Source organism: Parambassis ranga, chromosome 18 (assembly GCF_900634625.1).
Source record: "Parambassis ranga chromosome 18, fParRan2.1, whole genome shotgun sequence".
Classification (NCBI taxonomy): domain Eukaryota; kingdom Metazoa; phylum Chordata; class Actinopteri; family Ambassidae; genus Parambassis; species Parambassis ranga.
In genome coordinates this window covers 10,518,686-10,536,533 of record NC_041038.1, presented here as the reverse complement: position 1 = coordinate 10,536,533, position 17,848 = coordinate 10,518,686, and the positions used below count along the sequence as shown (strand labels likewise).

The 17,848-nt window shown below is 44.1% G+C and overlaps 4 protein-coding genes across 4 annotated transcripts; 2 read left to right on the top strand and 2 right to left on the bottom strand.

The window, feature by feature from the left end:
- Positions 1-2,491: 2,491 nt before the first annotated feature.
- Positions 2,492-6,516, top strand: LOC114451140 (uncharacterized). Its single transcript, XM_028429707.1, has 3 exons — positions 2,492-2,746; positions 4,026-4,760; positions 5,036-6,516. Exons 1-3 carry the CDS (start codon positions 2,731-2,733, stop codon positions 5,119-5,121), a joined length of 837 nt encoding a protein of 278 aa, XP_028285508.1. The 5' UTR covers positions 2,492-2,730; the 3' UTR covers positions 5,122-6,516.
- Positions 6,517-6,537: 21 nt separating this feature from the next.
- LOC114451138 (uncharacterized) lies at positions 6,538-9,178 on the bottom strand. The gene is made up of 8 exons (XM_028429706.1): positions 8,994-9,178; positions 8,685-8,756; positions 8,524-8,595; positions 8,222-8,427; positions 7,813-7,876; positions 7,568-7,733; positions 7,175-7,372; positions 6,538-7,023 (listed from the first exon to the last, which is right to left on the bottom strand). Exons 1-8 carry the CDS (start codon positions 9,006-9,008, stop codon positions 6,899-6,901), a joined length of 918 nt encoding a protein of 305 aa, XP_028285507.1. The 5' UTR covers positions 9,009-9,178; the 3' UTR covers positions 6,538-6,898.
- A 499-nt stretch (positions 9,179-9,677) lies between these two features.
- On the bottom strand, positions 9,678-15,263 carry man2b2 (mannosidase, alpha, class 2B, member 2). Its single transcript, XM_028429733.1, is given in 20 exon segments — positions 9,678-10,001; positions 10,096-10,213; positions 10,299-10,411; positions 10,492-10,638; positions 10,932-11,124; positions 11,221-11,331; positions 11,408-11,651; positions 11,781-11,972; positions 12,056-12,333; positions 12,438-12,543; positions 12,545-12,574; positions 12,799-12,944; positions 13,357-13,547; positions 13,629-13,827; positions 13,905-14,082; positions 14,167-14,282; positions 14,372-14,544; positions 14,617-14,722; positions 14,816-14,962; positions 15,054-15,263. Coding segments are annotated over 20 exon segments (3,018 nt in total). The 5' UTR covers positions 15,180-15,263; the 3' UTR covers positions 9,678-9,897.
- Positions 15,264-15,326: 63 nt separating this feature from the next.
- Positions 15,327-16,539, top strand: smim20 (small integral membrane protein 20). Its single transcript, XM_028429501.1, has 3 exons — positions 15,327-15,550; positions 16,102-16,158; positions 16,333-16,539. Exons 1-3 carry the CDS (start codon positions 15,442-15,444, stop codon positions 16,374-16,376), a joined length of 210 nt encoding a protein of 69 aa, XP_028285302.1. The 5' UTR covers positions 15,327-15,441; the 3' UTR covers positions 16,377-16,539.
- The last annotated feature ends 1,309 nt before the right edge of the window (positions 16,540-17,848 follow it).

The window sequence follows — 17,848 nt, the reverse complement described above, 5'->3', positions numbered from 1 at the left end:
AGCGGTGTCAGAAATTTAGGATGACTGTGTGACGGCTGCTACGACCTGTCACCCCACATCCACGTCTTGACGTACGTCATAACCTGCGATCGCCTGCGATTCAGTGAATGGTCATCGTACAATCTGCACGCATCAAACTTGACGTCGTACCAAAGTTTATTAGATTCACGTCGTGTAGTGTGTCATGCAATGGTCTTATAAGATCGCTAAAAATTGCTAGCGTAGAAAGGCCATAAGCCTAGCTAACACCGCCATTGTAAGTCATCAAGGAACTCGGAGCAATATTGATGATATTATTATTTCCTGTGTGATAAGGTGAAACTCTTTGCGGTTAAACAATGTTTGGAAACACTAGCATGCTAACACAGTAGGTACTTTGCAGAATGCTGATAAACAATAAGCCCTTTCACTTAGAGACAGTGGTACAATGCTGCTGCCACTGCACCTTTTGCTTTCAGATAACGCACCAGTGTTATAGTGGATTAGTGCGCAATAGTCCTCCTTGTAGAAACTGATAATCATATCAATGTTTTTTTCCTATTGGCACCTCCACACTGTCCTGTCTGAACAGTGGTTTGACCCCTCCAGAGTCAATCAAGTGGGGAACTGAAGACCCAATTTGCACTCACTGAATGTATGTCCAATGTAACATGCTGCAACATGCCCTCGCATACTGTCTATGCCACGGCTTTGGTTTCTGAGTCTGCTGCAGCATGCGTAGGGAGGGGGTGGATGGCTGTCTGAGATGGTCCATTATGTCACCGGTACCCCAAGAATAGTTCCAGTGTCTCCTGCTAGGCACTGAGGCGAGTGTGACGTCCACAACTTAACTGTTGTTGGGCCAAACCCAGAAGAAACAGGGGCCCTACTGTTCCTCCACGTCAGGCACACCCAGCAGCACACACACACATATGGAACCGTTTAAAGTTTTCCTCTGCCACTGTTCAAAATGCCCCCAGAATAAACACTTGAGGCAGATCTGAACCAGTGAGGCCGATGATCCCCATTACAGACGGGCTGTTACGCAATGTGATGGTAATGAGGGGTAGTCGGTTTCAGATGTTAGATAGAGGAGCACGGTGTCATGAAATGATGTCGACCCATTTAGTATACTTTGTTCTAATTACAGAAAAGATTGTATTTTTTAAAACCTCACAGTCATCTGAAAGACAATGCTATATTACATTTATTAGTATTTTTGTTTTGACCCAGCAATATCATATCATATCACTGCGTAGTATTAGTCAAGTGAGTTAGCTAGCTAAGCTCATTAGCCTTAAGCTAATTATTTGTTACACACATTTGCCTTGTAACCTTACACTGTCTATTAAAAGCACACAGTTTTTTATTATGGATGCTGTTAGCTGTAGTAAGTAAGCTAGCTAACTAGCACATCCACTCAGATAGTAGCCTATTTCAGTTTTAACGAGCTAACATGCATTATAAAAATCTGGTGCTCATTTATGCTTTTTTTGAAGCATTAGCCAATTTGTCAGGAGTAAATTAGCCAGTTTAGCATCCCAAGCTAACTCAGATGCTGCTATCTAGTTTGTTCGATAGCTAGTAAGCTAACGTGAGCTTATATGCTATAAGGATTCAGGAGCTAGGTAGGCTAATGCCCCGTTCACACTGGGGAAATAAATGTGGCTAAAGCGGGATTAGGGCCGCATCCAGATGTTTTTTTTCTGAGTGTGAACACCTCGAATCCGGCTGTATCCAGTTTGATTTCTCGTAGGTGGATCTAGCCGGATTGGCTCAAATGTGGCTCAGGTGTGAACGCAAATGTGGCTAGCAAATCCGGCTAGCGATGTGATACTTCCGGTTAGCGACATTTTATTTATTTTTAGATACTGTATTGCTACGTCTGGTTAGCGATGTGCTACTTCCGGTTCACGGGGCGCGACACGGGACAAAAAATCTGCACGACGCATGCGCACACGCGGTCCTACCGCGGCCTGAACGGACTCTGTATATTACGAGGCGCCACCTAGTGGTTTGGAGGACAGCTAACACGCTGGATGAAGCCGGATTCATCTGGCTAGTGTGTGCTAGCCAGATTTGAAAACAGGTCTGAACGCATCCAGCTTAAAGGCTGTCTGGGCTCAATCCTACTCTAGCTGGAATGACTTTCTCCAGTGTGAATGGGGCCTAATTAATGTGACTTATTTTGGATGTTTGTGAAAAGTATGTCCTGAGTGATTTACACAAAAATCATCAACATGTTGTTTTGTTGTAAGAATGTTAAATGTTTCTCTACAATTTAGGGAAGTTTGACAAAAATAAAAGTGATGCTTTAATCCATTATTATTCCATCTACTGTAAATCCCTCTAAAAAATGAACATTTGCATCCAGCAGACCTCAGCACACACACACACACACACACACGCCTACCTGCCTCCTCACTGCTCAGACGCAAATGCTCGTCCACGTGTATGACGAGATCGCGCCTGCGCGGTATAAAAAACCGGTCGTCCCACTCCCACGAGCTCAGTGAGTCAGTCACACACGCACTCAGACACACACACGGAGGAGTCAGCGTGATTCAGTCACTTCATAAACTCTGCGTCCGTCTCTGAGAGCTTTGTCCGCGTCCGTGGAGCTGTGAGTGTTTCCTCAGACCGTCAGACGGGCTCTGCTCGCGCTGCGTGGGTTTTGTGTCGCACCTGTCCGGTGAAAAGTCACGGAGACGTTGCTACGGTTCACCTGAGGCGCACGAGGACATCTTCTGCATGACACTGTGGGCAGGTACGTCTGAAAAGTTTTAACAACTTCAATACAAGTGTCAAATGTGATTTGTATTGATTATTATTTGGACTTGTATTTGTCTCGGTATTACTTTCCCGCGTCTCGCCGAGTCACGTTGTGAAAACCGCCTTTTTAAAAAATGTCTTAATTTTTTTTGCATCGAGTCCCGGTTCTACGTCATTTTGTGTAGTTGGCAGTTATCCTTAGAGTTAGTTTGTTAATTCGGCATATACATAAATAGCAAGGAAATTAAATGTAAAGAGGTATTTGCGTTTAATTGCGGTGCAGAAGACTTGTCAAACTTATGACATAAAAGGTTAATTGAAATTGAATCAAGTCCTTAAAGGACCTGTTTATTTTGAGTATTTTATTTTCTGCCATTTTTCAATAACTTTATTTTAAAAAGAGTTGGCCACAAATTATTTCTAGGTATAAAACACAGACGGATAAATTGCCAGAAAACTAATGCTGTTTCAACCTTCATGCAAATCTGCCACATATTAATTTAAATATGAAGTCCTTGTTGGCTTTGGTTTGATGCAAATCTGTGCACTGTTTCAGAGACGGTTGTGTTGTTAACTGTGACCCACATGTACATGATGTGTGCATGTTGTGGGGTCGACCTTGTCTGCAGGTCAGCTCGCGTCTCCTCTGTGATGTGACATACTCGCAGAAGCATGTCCATTGTTTGTAGGAGAAATATTTAGAAGAATGTGAAGCTGTTTCCTGGCGCAGGGCGTTTGACGAACAATGGCCACAATCTGAGGAACAGTCGGTGGTTTTTTCTCTGCAGCTCACATCTGAGGAGGGAGCTAGGCTGTTGAAAGAATGGCCAAGAAAAGAGAGGAAAAAATATAAGAAGCAACACAATGGAGAACATGCAGTTCTGTGGGAGACAATGGGAGACCACCAGATGTGGTTGCATAACACATCAGATGCCCTCACAGCAGTATTTATATCATGATACATGATGGCATGGGGTTAAATTTTGATTTTTTTTTTTTCTGTCTGCATCCAGCGTTGACAAAGCTCCAGCCAGACCTGCTTGTAAATATTTAATATGTTACACCGAGTGCGTCACATTCGTAACCGAGCCTGTTTGGTGGCCTTTGTGTTTTTCCACCCTGCGTTCACGTTGTGCTGACATGCATGATTTTTTCCTCCATGTCACACAGAGCAGACTGTTACTGAATATCTAATAGAGTCCTAGGATGTAGCCTCTCCTTCACCTTATTTAACTCTGAACACATCTGACTCGTCACTGTTTGCTCCGTTTCAGATAAAAGCAGTGGATGCAAAGACGCTGCGTTCATAGAAGGACGGAGGAAGACTGGAAGAGGCTCTGAAGAGGACCGGCTGACCCCGGACAGTCACACCTCAGCTAAGATTTTCTTGAAATCCAGACTGAAACGCACCATGTCCCTCAGCACTTTCCACCTCATGCAGACCCTCAAGAACTCTCCTGCTGCGTTACGGCGACGCCTCCGCGGTGACCGCACGGAGTCTCTGTCCCACGGGGATCCGCTATTTAAAGTTCACTACCTGGGCACAGAGAAAATCTTCTCTCTGGATCGAGAGCAGGCCCAGGACGCCATCACTCGCATGCTAGAAGGTATTGCCAATGGGAAGAAACTTAGCAAAGACCATGCTCTGGTGGTGCGCCCAAGATACGTGGAGGTCAAAGAGATCAGCACGGGCCGGCAGCTCACAAAGACCTACCTGCAGGACATTGCATACTGCGCCGCAGACCCCAACCGGCCCAATGTCTTCTTGTACATCTGCAAGCACCACGGGCAGCAGCTGCAGTGTCGGGTGTTCTGGTGCAACCGGGCAGAGCGGGCAAGAGACATGACGGCCTGCCTGGCACACTCGTTCCAGCGGGCGTTGAGCGACTGGCAGCAGGACGGCTCGGCCACACTGACGCCTGGAGAGGTGAAAGGGAAGCGTGTGGAGGAGTCGTCCAACTCTCCTGCTAATGGAAAGAGCTCGACGCTGCCTGCTAGTCTGGGAAAAGGTGAGGCCTGGATTTGTCTTTTTTTGCAGTCAAAAGTGATTAATACACAGAAGATCTGCACCTTTACATTGTTAGGTGACTTTTTCCCAAAATATACTAGAAAATTATACATTTTTAATGTGTCAAAAAGTCAGATCCTGGTCTAGTTTGGCTCGGTAGGGTAGAAGGAAAGTAGCATTACTGACCTCACCTAGTGAAAGTAATGGAAACCAAGGGTTGATGAAGGTGCATAGCCTGACGAGCTAACGTCACTCGTTTGTGTCTGTTCTCTACAGTTCGCTGGAAGAAGAGGGGCTCTGTGTCTCGCAGCCCTCTTAGAGCCATCACCAGGAGAGGTTCTGCCTCCGACAGCTGGAACTGAACGTCTGCTTCCTCACCTCAAACGTGGGACCACATTAACCTGATGACAACCTCAGGGGTGACGGCACTGAGAAGACTGATTACACAACACAAAGACACAAAAGGGATGAGTCTGTAGGAGTGGGGAAGTCCATGTTTGGACATTTGCTTGTGAAAGGATGTCGCCGTAATCGGTGATTGTGTGTGTATGTGTGTGTGGACGTGAAGGTTTTGGATGCGTCCAACAAAGCACAAGATGCTGTAGACGGCTTTGTTTCTCATGTGCTGTGAGTGACTCGGAGTATTTTATGCTGCCAGCAAAGACGTCGGACTGCAGGACGGAGACACTGGTCAAATGGTCGGCAGGCAAAAACTGGAAAAAGATGACCACAGTCAGTTTTTACATTTTTATTTAACTTTTGCGACGGGTCATGATGATTTTTTTTTTTTTTTTTCCCCTGTGGCTTTAGCAGGATTTGTTTCTCTCTCCTTTGGTATTTAATGGACAGCAGGCACATCATACAGATGTACATTTACAAATTCTTGCGCACACAGAGTTATTTAGCTTCTAAGCACTTTCTAATCGGGCCAATCCCTTTTAAACTTCAAATCCCAAAGTAAGCCATTAGTGTCTGAAACACCTGCATCATGGATGGAAAAAAAACAGTCTGCAGGCTCAACAAAATGCTCCTCTTACACAGCACCTTCCTGCAGAACAAAAACAGACCCACAGCCATGAATTATTTGCATCTACACGGAAAAACACTCAGCCATGACTTGTGGGTCTGTTAGCGTCCGAACACTGAGGACACTGTGTTCTAGGGTGAGGAATGCGCGGCCGTGCACCTGCATTCCAATAGAGGAGGGGAGGGAATTTGAGATCTTCTTAAAAATCCCTGGATTCTTCTTCTTCTTCTTCACGTCCATCCATGACTGTGCATACTGAGCAGCTCCGTATAGTAAATGCTACAATGTGCTTTTTTTCACATCACCAAAGCCATAGAAGTCGTCTTAACTACCTACTTAGTCTATTTAAAGTGACAATTATAGGCGCTGATATGTGCTGTATTGCATAAGGTGATTACAACCAACCGTTTACAAATGAGAGACTCCAGGATTAGTAGTGCAGCCTCTTTTTTTTTTGTGTTTTCCGACCAAAACCTAAGCTACAAACGTCACCTTTTCTTAAATGAACAAGGAAGGTGTCTGTGGTTTTTTTTTTTTGGACTGACGTGCCACTGGGCAGTGAATTTTTAACATGTAGTACTCGATGTATCTTTGTATTTACAAACGGCACAGCCTTCACCTCAGAGGGTGCCTGCTTTTAAGATGTATTTTATCAGTGTACTGTTTTATATCGTTGTACATATTTAATTAAATATGTATTTTATGAAATATTAAAACTTTTTATACAGCATTTGCTTGTTTGCAAATCTTGAACCAGCTTTGACGTCTCAGGCTCTGTCCTGCTGATTTAATGACTTTTTCCATGTTATATTTGGTTTCCCGGTCTTTAACCATGTGTGGGAGTGAAATTGAGATTGACAATTTTAAGGGGGAGCAGGGCATGACATTCAGAGAGGCCCTGGCATTTTTTTTTAAACCCAGTCATGTGACTCTTTTTCCCAGGGTTTTTGTTTCTCCAAAGTCTCGTGACAACCTTCCAACTGTAGCCTTGAACTTTAAAGCTCATATGACTGCTTGTGAGGAGCTCTCCTCACAAGCTTTGTTGGGTAATACTATTTATACATTAAAAACACTACAACAAACTACTAATGTCAGACAATAAAAATAAACATTCACTCCTCTCCAGAGGAGTGCGGCGCTGTGGGGCTACCGGCTGACCCGCAGCTCTCTCCTTGTTGCTGTACCTCCAGCAGAGACTGCACATGGAGACGCCTCAGAGACTTCACCTCCTCCACCACTGAAAAGACAACAAATCATCATTTATCATTTCACTTGTGCTTTAAAATGATGAAGTACTACAGTAGGAGAAAAAACCCTTTTTTTTTATATAGCTACACAGCACCCCCTCCTGGGATGATGAGTTATTGCAGCTTTCCATAGTGTCCCACCTTTATCATAATGCATCTCATCCCGGTTGCCATAAACCACATACATCTCCAGGAAGTTCAGAAGTGCTCCTGTGACCAGGAAGTGGTCAGGAAGGGGAAGACTTTTGATGTAACGCATATCCAGGGCGAAGGGGTTGGAGGGAGAGGGAACAGTGCACAGGCACACCAGCTCACTAACAACATCCCAAACACGGATACCTGCCAAAAAATGTAAAAGTTTTCTTTTATTGTCTCGCAAAACGTAGCAGTTTTCTCTAATATCGAAGCACATGGAGCTTACAATAATATCTATAAAGGTTCAGCTGAGACATCTGTGTCTGATTTAACTCATGGAAACTGGTGTAATTATTATAGAACTTTCTCCTGTTAGGATTCCACACATTGTTTCCATACCTCGTGTCTGCCAGTCTGCAATGGACTTCAGTTTCATGGGCGTGTCCCTGACCATCGAATCGGTACCGCCGATGTTGACCAGGCGCTCATGATTGGAGCGTATCCAGGCGTAGGGCCGTCCGTACTTGACATAACCGGCCAATAAAAAGAGAGTGCAGTTCACCTCCTGTTGAGGGACAGAGCAGAGGCTGAATGACGTGTGGGCCGAGTTAATGTTAGAGGAGCTGGATTCTGCAGGTACTTACAGGCACTGCTATCTCTCTTTCACTAGGGGAGGCTGGGAGGAGGTGCTCCTCACTGCTGGGCTCCCTATAAAGACAGAAAGTAGATCTTTATCTCCTCATGTTGAAGCTAAAAGTTAAAATGAAAGTAGGGTCTTATTACTAGGTAGATCTCTCTGCTGGCATCCTTCCATTCCTGCACTTAGCAAATGAGGTCAGACTATGCTAATGAAGTGCCCATTTTTACCAAGGTAGCATCATAAGCCTGCTAAACTAGGAAGCTTAGGCTACGTTAGCCTAGCTCTTAGTTGTGCAAGGGTAGAAAAGCTGTCTGCATTTTGTTATTTTGCACCTTTAAGAAAATCTTCATTTTAGATTTGAAAACAAATATTAGCTAATATTTGCAACATATACACACGCTTGCATCAGTCACCTGACATTTTGTGGCTGTGGCTGTGTCTTGGTGTGTGTGTGTGACTGGGAGTCTTTTGGGCCCGGAGGCTCCCCGGGCAGTGGGGAGCTGCTCCGACTGGCCAGGCTGGGAGAGCTGCTGCTGGGGGAGACATCACTGCTGTTACAGCTGCTGGTGGAGGTGTAGGAGGAGGCACGGGACACTGCAAAGCCAGGGGAACGCCAACCCTGCAGGGCGGGAGAGGAGAGGAGAGGAGAAAGACTGTGCATGTTCATGTTTTTATCAGCATCCCATAATGAAACATTTTGTGCACAGAAACTAACCAGATCCTCATTGACGACCGTCAGCAGCAGCTCCTCCTTGCCTCTTAGCCAGGGCTGGAAGTATTTAAACCCCTGTGAGGGTGAGCGAAGGTGCATGTGTGAGACAATCTGAGGAGCTGTTTGATTTTTAATCTCTGCATCCCAATATGTGTGCATCAAACCTGTAATGATCCAAGTAAAGCCAGATCGGTCAGAAAGTGTTGTAATTTCCTCTTCTGCTCCCTCTCTCTTTTCTGTTAAAGACAGACAGATGAAATGCAGAAGTCTGTAGCTCCATCAGCACCCTCCCAGTATCCTAGCAACACATGCAACGCCTCCTCAGCATCCTGCTTCTCCATCGATAACAAAGGCACTGTTGTTTATATTAAAAATAACACAGAAATGACTGAGAGGAAAAACATTACAGTGTCATACATGCTTGCGATCATACTAATTAAACCTGCGCACATTATTATAGAAACATCACTCACATTGCTGCTGCTCATCTTGTAACAAATCGGAGATAACGCCGCCTCCCTCACTGACGATCATGGCGCGTTATAATCTTCTTCATATCAGCTTTAATTCGGTGTATTTTGTGGGACTTCCGTTTTTGTCGCGGTGGCACACAAAGCTCTCCTCAGGGTGTTGTCTCTTTTGGTTCATCCACAGCCGGCTGCAGGGTGAAGTTGGTTTGAGAATGGGTGTACGGAAGCCTCTAGCGTCCATGTTGGCGGACTGCAGTCTAAAAGAAGAGAAAGCCTGAAAAAGGAGCTAAACCGTTTCAAAACAACCAGGTAACATGATGCTAAAGGCTATTACTTCCCCATTAGCACTATTAGTTGTCTGACGAGTGTATATTTTGTATTGTTTACTTAGTTTTTTCACATTAACATTGTGTGTGAATGCAAGTTTAGGCTAGGAGACAGTTAGCCTAGCTTGCATATTGACATGTTAGCATGTTGGTAGTTAAACTAGCTTTCTGTAAATTTCTGTAAATCTGTAAATCTTTCTATTTTAGCTCAAATTTTCAATGCTGCTGCACATTTTCATAAACTTCACTTTTTTCTTGTAATTTTGCTTTTTTTATGTTTAATTGTTGTTGACATTTATGGAAACAAATATCACCCAAGGTTGCGATTTGTATTTTTTTTTTATTTTCTTAAAATGCCGTTGTAATTATCACACAACATGAGTCAAACATTTGAATAAGCATAACAAAAATAATCACTTTATTTTGTGAGAGCCAGCAGAGACTCAGATCGGTATCATCATCATATAAACAATATGTGCAAAAACTGCATCATTTGATCATCGAGTGCAGCAGAGGATGGTTTCTTTCTTTATTTTGTTTCAAGATTTGTGATCTTCACAGAAGATACAAGACAGTGCTGCCTAAAAATTCCTGGCGCTAAAGTGAACAAAGAAGGTTCTAATTTCCTTGGGTGCGATGGTCACGGTGAAGTCTCCATCTTGACACTTGTGGAACCATTTGTCCTCTAAAAAACAAACAGAGAGAGAGAGAGAGAAAGCCATCAATACAAAGCATCTCAATCAAAACCAGATAAAATGTAGTGAACAGCTTTTTCTGACTTTTTTCTGAGTCATCTGCAGTTTTCCACTTCCACGTCTGCAGACTGGTGATGTCCCAGGTTCCTGTGAGAGAACGCTCCTCCAGCATGCTTACATCCCCTATTCCCTGCAGAACATCCTGTTCACACAGAGAAAGATGTTAATTCATCATAATCATAGAATATAATGATATTAAGATTCAACAGTTCCATTGATGTCCGTACCTTTAAATTTATGATGACTGGCTTTGACAGCTCCGGGTCTTCCCCTTCCTCATAAAGGTGCATTATCCTCAACAGCACCCGATCAAAATCTGGCTCTGAGTGCATGTTCTTACCTAGATGTGTGCCATACAGAAAGTAAATGATTGGAATTTAATCATTTCGACACATTTCCCTGAGAAATATCACAGCAGACCTGAGTGTACGTGACTGAGGTGAACATCATGTTTGGAGCTGTAGTTCCATCCAGGGATGCTGAGGCTGAGCAGGTGGAGGTTTGGTGGAAGAACGACTAAAGGCACAGGAGAACTGCTTCTGGGCTCCTTTTCCAGCCAGGGCTTCTCTAAGCACACAAGATAATAGGAAAAATTGTCAGTCACCACAAAGCAGAGGTAGTGCTGTTAGAGATAGAGAGCCGAGTGTTGATGCTTGTTTGGTGTTCACTTGTAATGTAAGTAAATGTCAACGTGGGTACGGAAAAGGATTTTGGTTGCAGAGGTTTTTCTGGTTTGTTTTTGGTGCGACTGTTTAACTGTCTGGTCAATACTGTCATCTCTTAATTCACACCCTTATGCCTCAGGCTGCTTGTTGGGCAGTAAACAATGTTTTGTGTTTGACGCTCTTCACTCCACTTACGAGGCTGGTCTATGGGCATAACGACAGGTCTGTGTTGCAGCTGTATTGCTTCCCTCTGAAAGAGCTTGGAGGTGGCACTTAGGGAGCCAATCATCATCCACAGTGTGGGCCTAACCACCGAACTGTCGTTCAGGGTCAGGTTGTAGCCAAGGTTCCAGGGCAAGTTGTTCCAAAGCCGTCGATGGAGCATGACCTGTGAGGGCAAGAACACACAGGGTGTTACAGTGTTTCTGTGCATAAAGGTTAGTGTGGTTAGTGTGTGTGTGTTTGCACGGCTTTTTGATCGTACCTCTAGCTGTCCGTTGGCTTGGCTGGAGACACCGTGAGCTCTGTCGCTAAGGAGTACCAGTCTGCTAACATCATCCTCAATGTATGCAGTCCGGACCATGGGGAAGTAGTTCTGCAAAATCATACATCAATTATACTAGTTTACTTTTATGGCTATTCTTACTGTGGGTTTATCTCTTAGGACCTACTCTTGCTAAAGTGTTATTAGTGAATTTCTTGTATGTCCTCTTCATCATCTGGTAGCCATTGTCGTCTGTGTACAGGGTCTTGTTGTTCTTCAAGGAGGTGCTGGTCCTGAGGACAACCTCTGTGTTGAGATGGAGAGGGCCCAGTGAGTAGGTCTGCTCAAGCCTTTGACACAGCAGTTTTGGCCCATGGCATTCTGGGACACGGGTGGTGATCGAGTAGGCGTAGTCTTCATCGCTTTCCTCTCTAGAAGATGGATGAGATGGTAAATCCCGTAAAGTGCCTTGCCCAAGGACAAACAACAGTAACTAGGGAGGAGTTGGGATCGAACCACCAACCTTCCGGTTATTGGACAATCCGGTTACTTTAACCCACCTGTAGAAGTATTGCCTGATCTCTGTAACAAGCCTTCCTGGAATAATCTCCATTTTCACAGCTTTGTAGGCACGGACAGCTGAGCCATTAGCACTGAAGATGTAGTTATCAGAAATGGGTCCCGCTTTGGTGTCTCCATTTGCATTGTATTCCCAGAAATCCTGCGTCATCTTTACTTGTCTTTTGTCCTGACTAATAATCATAAAAGATTAGGAGTCAAATGAGAGATTCAGAGACAGAAATCCACAAAGGGGAACTAAAAACAGAAATCTTACAGATATGTGATGCTGTGCAGCAGGTTGGTGTCCTGATCAAACATGAGCTTGTAACATTCATTCATAACAGGCAGAAGTCGCCTCCCTGTTTTTGTCCAGTCTTTCACACTGCGTCTCTCAAACAGAACCCCTTTAGCTTCATATGTCAAGGCACACTTAGAACTTTTGGCACATGGCTTCTCAGAGAACTTAATCAGGTATTTCCTGTGCTGAAGGCCTCCGAGTTCCACCATGATGAAGAGGTCGTAGGTCGTGTTGGACTGCGCCGATATCTGAATCTGTAACAGGAAAGAGGAAGATTTTATCATAGTGTATATTATATACTGATCCCAGGTCTCCATGCTGTGTCTGACTTCCTCAGTGTGATACAAACAAAAACTACCTGTGCAGGAACAGGCTGTCCATTATCATCATAGACGACTGCACCCGGCAGCATTGCTGTTATATTGATAACTGTGGTGATGTTCCATGCTAATGGGTTGTAAATGATGACATGCTGCTCCAGAGCTTGATGGACACCTGTTGCAAAGAAATGTATTTGAATTGGATGTATGTTTTTGGAAACTACTTGTTGGCTAATGTAGATGCTAACATTATCAATTAGCCTAAGCATGAGCTGAAAGCTCTTGCTCCATATTTATCCTTTAGCTTAGCATAAAGAAAAGGAAAACCGATATCCTGGCTCTAATCGGCATACACTGAACTTAACCTGCTAACCTTTTTGATGGAAGTGCCTGTCAAACATGTTGGGAATGCCAAGGTTGTGAGGCAGCAGAAAGAGTGCAGCTAAAAGTTCCTCCACTCCCATCATGGCCTGTGTGAGATGCTGTAGGTACATGTCTGCCACCTTTGGAGATTCTGTCCCGGTGATTCCATCATGGTGCTGGACCTAAATACACACAATATTTATTAGTTTTACTATTTTGTATATCCATCCATCCATCCATCCATCTTCAACCCCTTATCCGGGGCCGGGTCGCGGGGGCAGCAGTCTAAGCAGGGACACCCAGACTTCCCTCTCACCAGACACTTCCTCCAGCTCCTCTGGGGGAATCCCGAGGCGTTCCCAGGCCAGCCGAGAGACATAGTCTCTCCACCGCGTCCTGGGTCTTCCCGGGGCCTCCTCCCAGTGGGACATGCCCGGAACACCTCCCCAGGGAGGCGTCCAGGAGGCATTCCGAACCAGATGCCTGAGCATCTTTTTGTATTTTTTCCTCATCCAATCTTTATCATTTTATGAGTATTTTGTATCACTTGACTACCTCTCACATAAACATATATTAAATATCTCGACAAAATACCTCAGAAACAGCCCAGCGTAGAGCTCTGAGTTTGTCCAGGGCCCAGTCTTTAGCTACTGGTCCATCTGGAAAGTTGATTCGGTACCGAGTAAAGAGAGTCTCCGCTGCATGCAGCTGGGAACTGGCCCGTCTCGCCACTCCTTTTAGGACATTTCTGGAGGCATAAAATCCAGTCCATGCCTGGTAGGGTTCTAGGAAATAAAACAGATTTGCAGTTCAAGTTGAATGTGATGATTGATATTATTGTTTGTGTCAGAATAATAATTTCTTACCAGTTGAATATGGTAGAAAATCTTCACTCCCACGGACATCCCAAACAAGATTTGATTGGTAGATGGCTTGGAAGTATTCACTTAGAGTGGCGTACTGGACTGTGACCCCAAACTCTTTGCTGTTCTGGTTGATGTACTTCATCAAAGGATCCATGTTGTTGAACTGCACTGATGAGTTGTAGAACTGTTTGTCACAGCCCTGAAATGAAAATGCTGCAAACTGAAGCAAAAGACAGAAAAAAAAACACTCAACACTCAAGGTTTCTACACACTCACCCATGGCCAGAGCACGTGGTTGGTCCTGAACCATGCACCCCTCTGCTTGATGTTCTCCACCATGGTCTTGGCATAGGCATGTACTGTCTCCTTGGTGACTGCAAGGCTCATGTTGGGGTATACACCATCTTTAGGAGGGTCTGGGAACAAGGCGACCCCATTCCAGTAGAAACCAGAACTGAAATATAAAAAGTTAACAAAGCTGTTGTGTTGAAAAGTAAGAAAAGTTTTTTTTTCACTGGCAGATGTAAATGTGAAGCACCTGTTGGAGAATGGCAGGTGGGATGGGGTGCAATAGCTAAACTGGTCCATAGTGTGGGTGAAGATCTCTTGCTTAGCTTTCAAGGAAGGAGAACCTCGCCATACAAACTGAAGCTTCTGTGTCAAAAAAAAAACCAACAACATCATGAGATTCAGCCAACCCGTCGTTATCTTCCATTCATTTGAACCAAGGCACCAACTGACACCTTGTCTTTCTGCATCCTGTCTTTTAGGTCGTAATCAATACGAGAGATGAGGTGTGCATTGAACCCAGCCAGGGAAAACAGCACCGGGGTGGTGGCTGATGCTCCAAACGGATCCACGTGCCAAGAGAACTGAGGACGCACTCCGAACGTCTCGTACAGGAAACCGTGGCCCTCTGAAACGGCAATGAGACTGTTATCACACAAGTGAGGATCAAAACAGACAGGCAGGATATGTGTTGTTTTACCCGTCATCTGCAGGATCTCGTCGTCTAGGTCAGTCACAGCCTCGTCGTGCATCACTTGCCCTCCAATGATGAACTCAAAACGACCTTCTTTCACAAGCTGTCGGACCTAGAAGAGCAACAGTCATGTCACTATAATTTACACAGGATCATCATGGAAGGGGATGATTTTAAAACCACACTGATGAATAATCATCCTTACTTGTTTCTTTTGGGTATCTGAGGCCACAGTATCCCACCACAGTCGGAAGAACTCCTGCTCCACTGCAATGAACCTGCGCTCTTTAGACTTTGACAGCTCCTCAGTTACAGTCGTATACACATTAGCTGCATAGGCGTGCATACTCTCCTACAAAAAAATACATTTTCATATTAAAATAATACAATAAAACACATGCTCTAGTCCATAATTAACCACATGATGTGCAGACATAGTCTACCTGGATAGTGTACACCCAGCCGACGTCCATGTGACTGTGAGGAATTACAAATGTTTGAATTTCATCTGTCACTCCATACGAGTAACGGCAACAAAGTCCAAAAACAATAACGGCTGAAAATATCATTTTTTCAGCTCACAGAGGAAGGAGAAGCTAAGAAAACCTCTCCTGAATTCACCCACACTTCCTTGTTATTGTTGGGCTGCGGCATGTGACTGTGACGCAGCATTCATTACGGAAGCCTGACCATACCAAATCAGCGTGGCGTCGCTTTTTTTTTTAAAGGGTGGTTGTCGGTAACCTTTCACACCGGAAACAATAGTTGTAAACACTGTGTACATTTGGAGGTGAGTCGTGTGTGTATCATCTGGACAGAGGCAGCGGGAAAATGTCCAAAAATACAAGAATAGCGTTAATATTCGGAGGCTTCGTGACGGCCATCGCCGCTGCTTTTTACCCAATATTTGTGTACCCGCTCACGCATAATGAAGAGTACAGTAAGTAACAGCTTTTCTTCAATTTCAGTTGTTATACAACCAGTTTACAGCGTTATTCTAAATCGAAAATGTGTGTGAAAAGTGAATTCTTTACTCTTTTGCAGCAGAGCTAAATGTTTCATGTTTAGCTAGCTTAGCTAGTTGTTGATTCTTATAGACATAAGAAGACAAACCTTCAAAAACTGTCCTGTTAAAGAGGCTTTCGTCAGCTACAACAAAACTAGGGTAAGAACATGTCAGTACATAGCAAGACAAGAATTATGGTTCAGTATGTTGCCATACAGTATGATTTAAACTGTCATGTACCTCATGTTTTGAAAATCTCCTGCCCTAAATCTGTATCAGTATTTGAGTAGGTGATGCATGTCCAGTATTTTAAGTAATATATACTAAGTCATAAATTAAATGTCCTAGCATTGATGCATGGATTACTTGAATTAAGTCTTGCATTGTTATGAACTGGAGCTGCTCCTGGAGAGTGTGAAGGTAGTTGTTTGTGCCACATAGGTATTCATATCTTCATATCTAATGTGGTGTTCCTTTCTTGCTAGGAGCAGTTCAGAAGATAAACCGAGCAGGAATCCACCAGCCAGATGTGCAGCCTACTGGTAAGAGAGCTCGATTTAACCTCTGCTACTGGATATCTGAATTTCCCCTGGGGATCAATAAAGTATTTATCTATCTATGCGTCTTTATCTACCTAGTTTCTGTTGATTTAAAAATGGTTGAGAACAGTGATTTCTTCAATTGTTGTAATGTACATGTTTTTTTTTTATCCACAGGTGTTAAAATGTGGTCTGATCCATTCAAGCCTGCAAGCAAATAGCGATCCCTGACCCTTCTCCAATTCCAGACACTGATACCGATGAAGACTGATGAATGAACGATATTGCATTGATGAGTGCCGGGTGTGTGTGAGTGAATGATGTGTGTTTATTGTAATTTTTGAGTTTTGACTTACACCTTAAATAAAGTTTTTAAGAGCTTAAGCACTGCTTCTTTAATTTATATTTGCTAGAGAGGGAACAGTCGGAGCAACATGCTGAACTTTCTTTGTCCACATGGGGGCGCACCATGTCTGTCTGTTGTCACTGCACTGGACTGTGTTGTTTTGTTTGTGCATGTCAAGTATTTGGGGAAAAAAACATGTATTTTCCTAAAGCTTTGCTCTGGTATGCGGTCTGTAGGAAATTATAATAAAACATTGTGGTTTGTTTACCCATGTTATTCACATGAATCGATTCTGACATTTTATTTTGATTTAGTTGATGTGAGAGTCATTAAATTGGTTCAGCAGATGACGGACAATGTCCAGTAATGTGCGGTGTCATCTTCCAGAATGGAAAGAGTAGAGACAGAGTTATTCCAGGACACATCACTCTGTATTATCATTTCCCTGTCACAGGCGCAGGGTTTTTAACTGTTGTTTCGGATGTTTAGATGACTGTTCTGCCCATAGGCTGAAATGGACGGGGCAGAACTCCACGATCGTCTTGTTCAAAATCCTACCCGATGTGATCCAGACTCCCTTTACGAGGCCACGAGTGCTGTAAAAGCGCAGAATTCCAAAACTACCATTTTTTCCCTGTACTTTTGTGGTTTCCTGACATTGACCAGCATCCCCTTTCAGAGTTTGGTATATCAAAGTCCTTTTGGAAGAAAGATAGATTAAGAAAGAACTAAAGCATGTGTTTACGGTCCTTCAGAGATGGAGCATTTTTAAAGTTGCCCTTAAATCTTTCACGGTCCTCAACGTAGCCTGTACTTTCAGGCTTTTAGGACAGTCCATGGGGCCCAGCGCCAGCAAAACTGACTGCATAGGCCAGCAACGGCCACTCTCCTTCACAAACCCCCCAATCAACAAGCCCCATTGTTTATGAGAGGTTGTTATTGTTGGGCTGCATTCAGCAACAAGAGAAAACTCAAGAGCCTGGCTGTGCAGAGGCATCCAAAGTAAAGAGAGCAAGGGGTGAGGGGGTGGTTAAGGAGAAACGAAAAGCAGAAATTCCTCTCATTCCCTGCTGGTGTTTTCCAGATTCCTCAAGCGACAGCTCCTCTGCTGTGTGAGTGAAGTAAGCAACCAGAGGGGAAATTGAAGCGAACGGCGAGAGGAAGAGAACCACATTCTTGAGGGGAAGCGTCACCTACACACAGAATAGAAAAGACACTCAATCTCTGTTACTTAGCCTGGCGGTGTGTAACAAGTTGTGCAGCATAGCCCTCAGTCTTGGCTCTCCATGAATCAGTGTGACACAGTGACGTTTCATTTCAGACCTGCTTCTCATGTCTGTACCAGGC